The sequence below is a fragment of the Protobothrops mucrosquamatus genome, unplaced genomic scaffold (assembly GCF_001527695.2).
Source record: "Protobothrops mucrosquamatus isolate PMUCROS unplaced genomic scaffold, P.Mucros_1.0 scaffold6642, whole genome shotgun sequence".
Lineage (NCBI taxonomy): Eukaryota > Metazoa > Chordata > Lepidosauria > Squamata > Viperidae > Protobothrops > Protobothrops mucrosquamatus.
In genome coordinates, this window is record NW_015392462.1 from 1 (window position 1) to 8,623 (window position 8,623).

Here is an 8,623-nt window from a genome sequence, read left to right on the forward strand (position 1 = left end):
TTTAAAAAAATCTGGGGTATGTGTCTTGCAAATAATCTTTCCAAGTTTTTTGACAGTACTTTTGATGTCGTTGTCATTGGTGGTGGAATTGTGGGTCTCGCATCGGCCAGGGAGCTTAGCCTGCGCCATCCATCCCTTGTTTTTGCAGTACTCGAAAAGGAAAAGGAATTAGGTATGATATCTGAACTTGATAAAACAGTTGACAGACTTCTGTATTATTTCCACTCATATGTTTAACTAATAGGAACTATATTTCCAGGTATTAAATGTTATACCGGTAACCATTGTTTAGTGATTGCCTTGTTTAACTACAATTCCCACTTACGATGCTTCGTGACCAGTCCTTGGATTCACAATCTTCACAGGTCTATAAAGCAAAGGAAAGCTGAAGTAAAACCATAAGCACGGTTACAGTTTCATTTAGTGGCCACTTAGCTTAACAACTAAGTTGCTGGTTTCAACTGTGGTTATTGAATGTGAACTACCTCTAGTTCAGGTAGATACAATCCATTAAACATTTTTTAATGGGCCAATTTTACATCTCATTTGTCAAGAGACAACATTAAAATTCCTAGTAATTTATGCTATAATTTCTTGTGGCCACTCAATGGAAAATGGATGAATTATTTGTAGGATATGGATTTTGTTGCCTACATAGAATAGTATGATTTCTATAGTTTTCTGACAAATGGAAGCCCATCATATCTATATAGCTCCCTGTATATCATAGTTTTGTATAGGACGTTCATAGCTGTCTCAGAAAAAAAATCAGGAACAGACCATGAGAATAAATATCTATTTTCTATTTGCTTGATATTTTAGTTTGAGTTTCTTAAATCTTACTGCTTAACATAAAGGTTTATACTATTTTGCTATTATACATGCTGTGTGGCTATTTTATGCTTATTTCTATTTTACCTTGCTATCTTTTCCTGAACAATGAAATTATGTGAACTAACTCTATAATACTTTGACTAACAAAATATTGTACGTATTAGATCAATCAAACAATAGATGTAACTTTCTATTTAGCTCTCCATCAAAGTGGGCATAACAGTGGTGTTATTCACAGCGGAATCTACTATACACCTGGATCCCTAAAAGCCAAGTTGTGTGTAGAAGGAGCTGTTCTCTGCTATGAATACTGTGACCAAAAAGGAATCCCATATAAACAATGTGGCAAGGTAGGGTAAGTGCTGAAACTTTGCTGTTAATCTTATACAGTTCCAAATACAGTTGATTAAGTTACTTAATTTTCTTGGGGTGGGCTATACTAAAGTGTTCCAAATGGTTCTAAAGAGAAGCAGACTTAATCATTCTACAACTCTAATGCACTTGATTTATAATTATTGTTATTATTCAGACAAGAGAATTGGCCCAGGGATCATAACAATAGATACACACCAATCTGGGATTGTCTGATTTTCTTCTCTATGCTGATTTTTTCATTACTGTTTTATAATCACTGAACCAACTTCCAATGATGATATAATCTGCAGTCTTAAGAGTTATACAGAATGAAATGTTACTGATAAGTCTTTTCCATCATTGTTATACAGAAACCAATAATATGCTTGTATATGTATATTTCTTATGAATATGATTGCACTAACTCCATTTTTTGTTCCATTGCTTTATTGTTATTTTATATTTGCAATTGCAATATATATGAGCACAATCAACATATCTATTTATCTATCTTAGAATAATTGTGTCCTTTGAAAAAAACAGAATTATATGTCAGTTGATTTTGATGGTAGGGAAGGGTGAGTAATGTGACATCTCCCTAAAACTGCAGCTGTTTACAATTAGATCTAATGGGGAGTGATTCGGGTGCTGTTTAAATTGACAGAAAGAAGGCACAGGTAATTTTACTCACAGGAAAGCATTCAAGATTGTACCTTAAACTGATTGCCTGAATAAAGATATCTGCCTGCCAAATATTAGACACTAGGCTTTAAAATAAATGTCAACTATAACATATCAGGTTGTTTGCACTAGTTCATGTACTAGACTATTGCTAAATTCTTCCAACTGTTCCCAAAATAAAGTCTAAATTGAATGCCTCTGTGTGTGTGTGTGTGTGTGTGTGTGTGTGTGTGTGTGTGTGTGTGCCTTTGAGACAATTTTTGACACTTAGCAAGTCCTTGCAGTTTTCTTGGCATGATTCTTTTTCATAAACGGTTTACCATTGCATTCTTCTCAGGGCTGAGGGAATGATGGGCCCAAGGTGACCCAGCTGGCTTCGTGCCTAAGGCAGGACTAGAACTAGATTTTTTTCAACTTTGCCATGCAACCCGCAGATTCCTCAAATTTCATGGTGAGCTCTGATCCAAATACTAACCAAGCCTCACCTTGCTTAGCTTTGAAGCCTAGACAAGCTAGATGCTGCCACCTGCTGAGTCAACAACTTTATTTACTGGAGGCCTAATGGTGAACAAGATAAGATAAAACTATTCTGTTTTTTCTAAGTGTTGGGGGGGGGGGAAACACTTGGCTATAGTGCCACTCTTTTTCCTTTTGTGCAAGAGAAAAATCAGCCTAATACTTATATCACCCAGAGGAGGAGCAGGTATATAATACTTGTAGCCAGTTCAGGTCTACCGACAATTACTTTAAAGACAAGAGACTCTGGCTTCTATGGTTCTCTGATTTAGTAGTTTTTTATAAAGAAAGAACATCAGCAAGGAAAGATCAGCTAAAACTCTTGTGGTCCATTACTTTATTTGGTCTGAATAACTAATTTCCCTCCATTTCTTTTTCTTGTAACTCTTTATCTTTGTATTGATTTGATAAACTTGACACAAGCCATGTCTTTTAATTCCTCTGAGCCATTTGGGGAGAAAGTGATTGTCTGAAAAGCAGGATAAAAAGAGCAAATGAGCATAGCAAATTTGTAACATCCCTACACTCCCTAATTTATTATAAAACAACTCCAACTATAAATGTTAATTTCTGAAAAACCTATCGTGCAGGTGGTCCTCAACTTATGACCATGATCGGGACCAGAATTTTCATTGCTAAGCCAGGCAGTTGTTCAGTGAGTCATGCCGGATTATATGACCTTTTTTGCCACAGTGGTTAAGAGAATCACTTCAATTAATCCAGCTTCCCCTATTGACTTTGCTTCTTGGAAGACAACTGCAAAGGTTGCAAATGGTGATCGCAGATGCTGCAAATGTCAAAAATAGATGCCAGTTGCCAAGCAGCCTAATTTTGATCATGTGACCTTGGGGTTGCTGCAACAATCATAAGTGCGAGGACTGGTTGTAACTCACTTTTTTCAGTGCCATTGTAACTGTAACTTTGAAGACTGTAACTTTGAACAGTCGCTAAGCGAATGTTGGTCGAAGTAAACCTGTACTCTTTCAGTTACAGCCTGTACTGCTGAAATGCCAACCGCCCCAGCTAAATAAAGTTATGAAGCACAATTAATTTATACTGCAATTTTAATTGAAGTCTAATTTAATCAAATATTAATTCTTTTTCACACTTCACACTGTGGTTATCTCATGTTGTTCCCCTGTAGTATTTTTTGTTCCGCGGTTGCTCTAGTTTCTTATTTCTTTGGCAGCTGATTGTTGCAGTTGAACATGAAGAAATTCCAAGACTCAAGGCACTTTATGAAAGGGGGATACAGAATAATGTCCGGGGTCTGAAACTAATCTCTCCCAAAGAAATACAAGCCAAGGAACCCTACTGTCGGGTAAGCTGCTTTCTTGCTGTGCAATATCTAATCTTTTCTGTACAAATAACTTGTTAAATGTGGGGTGGTACCGGGCAAAGTGTTAGGTCAATATCTCCATGCAGTTTAACAATAGTAGTACATTAAATTAAAGTTGATATTGAAAATTAAATACAGGATTTCCATACTCCACTTCATGAATTTTTGTGCAGGTATATGCTTTATTTGTGCATAATGCAACTTCCTCTCCTTTTCTGTTGAGTGTCTTTCATTTTTAAGGCCCTCCTCATTCTTCTTCCTTTGACTCCTGCATTGTGGACCCCAGTTCTTAGTAAGATGGTCCTGTTCTAAAGTTTTCTTGAACAATCCATTTTGGCAAATATTAATCAAGTGCCACTTAGACGTATTTTAAATTGCCCTTCTGTCATTCCTTACCAATAAGCAGCACTATCTGAGTAAGCATGTAGACCTAATAAGCATGTAGGCTGCCTTACTGAAAGTTGCATTGATTCAAATGGCCCCTTCTTTGTTCTTTCAATATTGACCCTGTGAACAGATGTGTTGTCCCTGCATCCACCTTTTCAGGGGTTGATGGCTCTGGATTCCCCATACACCGGCATTGTGAACTACAGGCAGGTGACCCTAGCCTATGCTGAAGATTTTCAGACAGCTGGAGGTATTGTGTTGACAGAGTTTGAGGTGGAACACATGGATATGGCAAAGGAAAGTGCTGAAGGAAGTAAAGAAGGTAATTTACAGTAAATCATTCATTTCTGACACCTCTATAGTTATAATCTTCCCCAATGTTCTTTGGAATGTTCCTCTCAGGATTCACTGTAATTTGCAGACCTTGAACTCAACGTGCATTAAGATGTGTGTCTACCAGCATTCCCCTTACAGTCCCAAGATAAAAATGCCCTGTCTTAAGGAACCTATTTCATCTCCTAAAACTCTTCAAAAAGCAAACGTTGGTCACTTTTAGAATACATCTATTGACGTGCCATGCAAAATCCAGAGTGGCCTTTAGGCAGACACAAATGTACGCTACAACAAAGTTTATTTCATTTGACCTTAGTGTGTATGAACCAGCCCAAATTACCATGTGCAACAAACCAAATTTAAAAACAATCCTGGCTTAGCACAGTCCATGCACACAGACTGTGTATTTTCTATGCATTTAAAGTTCTTGCAGGTTGAAATTGCCTTCAACTTTTAGGTTGCTTTGAATAAGTGGCATGGTTCCGATGATTATATTTCCAGAACTTCTTCAAAAATTGTTGTAAATTTGATAGATACTAAATTTTACTTTAGAATTTATTCACATTCCTAGCTAGGAAATAGGACAATTGAACAACTTTTTTTCTTTGTAATTTAATAAAGAATAACAAATATATTTTTAGAAGCTATTACAATTGGTTTGCTACTTGGTTTGAAATCTATATTTAAATCCTTTTACTAAAATAGAATTTAGCAAGAAAAAGTTGTTTTATGCTTCATCACCCCCAGAATTCAGAAGAAAATATTTTCTGACCACTTTCGCCAAAGGATAACTAGTAATGTAAAGATTTACTATACTTTGAAATACACTCAGGTTTTATGAGAAGGACTGAATGGAGCCAAACTAAAAAAGGCTGACAAAAGAAACACAAGTGTTTTATGGACATAAAACATGCTTAAGAATATATATTACAAAAAACTCAGGGGTTTTCTCCCCTTGCTAGCATCTTAATCAAGATCCTTCTATAATAAGAAAAAGAAAATGGCTCCAGATGAGCTCACTTTCTCTTCAGAAACTATCATTTGGGTTGTAGTTTTGCATAAGGGATAAAACCAATTGTTTCATAACCCATTTAAATTCATTTCATCTTATTATTTGTAGGGATGAAATATCCAATTGTTGTTAGAAATTCAAAGGTAAGATAATCATTCAGTTCAGTGTTTTAAATACATATATTTGACCTTCTGGTATTTTTTACTTACTATACATAAAAAAGATTTTACTTTACTTGCTGATTTAGTAAGTTAATACTTTAGTTACTTTTATATTACACTCAGCTTAGAATGCTATTTTGTATATGTTTAATTCACAGAGTTTTTGTAACAATGAACTCGGAAGATGTAGAATATTAAGGTAAAAATGACATATACAGAGTGATACTTATACAGACTGTATTAATAATGTATTAATAAAGTTCTATCGGTATCTGCTTTTTATAATAACAGAAATACATTCCAAAGTCTTTAAACATATCTTTGATATAAAAAATTAAGGATAATATAATAAGGATAAAATAATAATAATAATAATAATAATAATAATAATAATAATAATAATAATAATAATAATAATAATAATAATAATAATAATAATAATAATAATAATAATTAAGGATAATATAATAATAATTAAGGATAATATAATAATAATAATAATAATAATAATAATAATAATAATAATAATAATAATAATAATAATAATAATAATAATAATAATAATAAAGTTGGAAGGGACTTTGGAGGTCATCGAGTCCAACCCCCTGCTCAGGCAGGAACCCTACACCATTTCAGACAAATGGCTGTCCAGTCTCTTCTTAAAAACGTCCAGTGTTGGAGCATTCACCACTTCTGGAGGCAGGTTGTTCCATTGGTTAATTGTTCTAACTGTCAGGAAGTTTCTCCTTAGTTCTAAGTTGCTTCTCTCCTTGATTAGTTTCCACCCATTGCTTCTCTTCCTGCCTTCAGGCGCTTTGGAGAATAGCTTGACTCCCTCTTCTTTGTGGCAGCCCCTGAGATATTGGAACACTGCTATCATGTCCCCCCTCGTCCTTCTCTTCATTAAACTAGACATCCCCAATTCCAGCAACCTTTCCTTATATGTTTTAGCTTCCAGTCCCCTGATCATCTTTGTTGCTCTTCTCTGTACTCTTTCTAGAGTCTCAGCATCTTTTTTACATCGTGGTGACCAAAACTGGATGCAGTATTCCAAGTGTGGCCTTACCAAGGCATTGTAAAGTGGTATTAATATTTCACGTGATCTTGATTCTATCCCTCTGTTAATGCAGCCCAGCACCGCGTTGGCTTTTTTGGCAGCTGCAGCACACGGCTGGCTCCTATTTAAGTGATTGTCCACTAGGACTCCGAGATCCCTCTGTTATCATACTTGTGTATGTTATTTTTCAGCCATCCGTGCTTTCATCTTCAATACATCTTCCGAGTTCATCTCTAAGGAAATCTGTGAACTGAATTAATATATGAAACAGCGTTCAAGGTTGAGAGAAAAAAGAAAAAAGTGTAATCTTCAGGTTACTTAAAGGACAAATGTATACTAAAAAATAGTTCTATATAGCCCTCTATGTAGAAAAGCAAATATAATTCTTAATATTTGAAAACATTTGATAAAGATAATAACCATATTACAAAGCATTGCCATAGCACAGTTCTAGTAGTTTTTACAAATATATAAAGTTCCAACTGTGCCTGTTCACTAATTACTTGATTCCCTGAGAAGTTCTGACTTCAAATGCCAGTAACCCTGTCCTGTGGAGCTGCTGGACTTCTGATCTCTTCCCATTTGCTAAGGTATCACTTGTTGGGCCAGTCTAGCTTTCTCCGGAAGTTATCTCTCTTCCTAAAAGACCTATCTTTGATTAGAGCAGGGGTAGTCAACCTTGGCTCTTTTATGACTCGTGGACTTCAACTCCCAGAATTCCTGAGCCAGCTGTGCTGGCTCAGGAATTCTGGGAGTTGAAGTCCACGAGTCATAAAAGAGCCAAGGTTGACTACCCCTGGATTAGAGCTTCTATTTCAGAGTAAAAAGTAATCCCTTCCTGTCCTGATCTTAGGTCAGTTCAGACATGAGGGAGCAGCATTGGAAGAAATGGAACATAGGGGGGGAAAATCTTTGGGAACTATTTGCTTTTGAGATTGTGTTAGGTATGTTATCGTTGAGGTAAATTTGTGCTGCTTTTTATCACAGGGGAAGGAAGTCCGATGCCGACATCTTGTGTCCTGCGCAGGACTTTACTCGGATAGACTCTCCCAGATCAGTGGTTGTGACCCAGAGCCCCGCATTGTGCCTTTCCGTGGAGATTATTTGGTGCTGAAGCCAGAGAAGTGCTATCTAGTTAGAGGAAACATTTACCCGGTATATCATTTCTCAGCACTTTCGCTTATTGGGCAGAAGGAAGTAAAGCCTTGGGGGTTTTAGGAACTATCAATATTGCAAAAAGTTCTTTAAACTTTAGTAGCCTGGAAAGTGTCTCAATTCCATTTCCACTTCACTGCCACTTATTTTCCTTTACTCTGCCTTTACTTTAAAAAAAAGTTCTTTTTTATTTCGTTATGTATAATTGAAATGGGCCATTTAGGCCTTGATTCCAATACCTTGATTCATGCAGGAATCCAAATTAAAGCATCTCTGGTAGGTGGCAATCTCACTTCTGCTTAAACATATCCAGTGAAAAAGAGTCACTATTATCTCTTTGGAAAATGGTCTCCATTTATTCTCCATACTGTATCTCTATACAGTTAAATGGGAACTGTTTTGTTTAACTGCTTTATAGTTTGTACATATGCAATACAGACATTCAGTACTTTCCTATCTCAAATGAATTTTGATTTAGAACTTTTTTTTTTTTTTTTCAAATTTTTTTTTATTGTTTTCAACATAAGAAAAAAAACACATCACAAATACATCACAATTGAAGCCCCCCCCACCCCCCACCCGGACTTCCCAAACCTAATCCCAGGATACTATTCAACTAAAAGTAACCTTGTATTAATATCCCTAACTCCACAAAATGATATTCTACATAAGTAGGTGAAATATATATATATGTATAAAAAAAAAGTTTTTTATCTAAAAACCTAACTTATATTCCACCATTCTATGTTTATTTTGAATATAAACAATCCATCTTCTCCATATTGATAAAAATT

The 8,623-nt window shown here is 35.6% G+C and overlaps 1 protein-coding gene across 1 annotated transcript in view; it reads left to right on the forward strand.

Annotated features, from left to right (window-relative positions):
- The first annotated feature begins 18 nt into the window (after positions 1-18).
- Positions 19-8,623, forward strand: part of LOC107300310 (L-2-hydroxyglutarate dehydrogenase, mitochondrial) — a 13,570-nt gene continuing 4,965 nt past the window's right edge. The window contains exons 1-6 of the mRNA XM_015829644.1: positions 19-172; positions 1,033-1,184; positions 3,575-3,706; positions 4,271-4,433; positions 5,565-5,599; positions 7,662-7,829. Of these exons, the coding sequence (XP_015685130.1) occupies positions 19-172; positions 1,033-1,184; positions 3,575-3,706; positions 4,271-4,433; positions 5,565-5,599; positions 7,662-7,829 (804 nt within the window). The remainder of the gene's footprint in view (positions 173-1,032; positions 1,185-3,574; positions 3,707-4,270; positions 4,434-5,564; positions 5,600-7,661; positions 7,830-8,623) is intronic.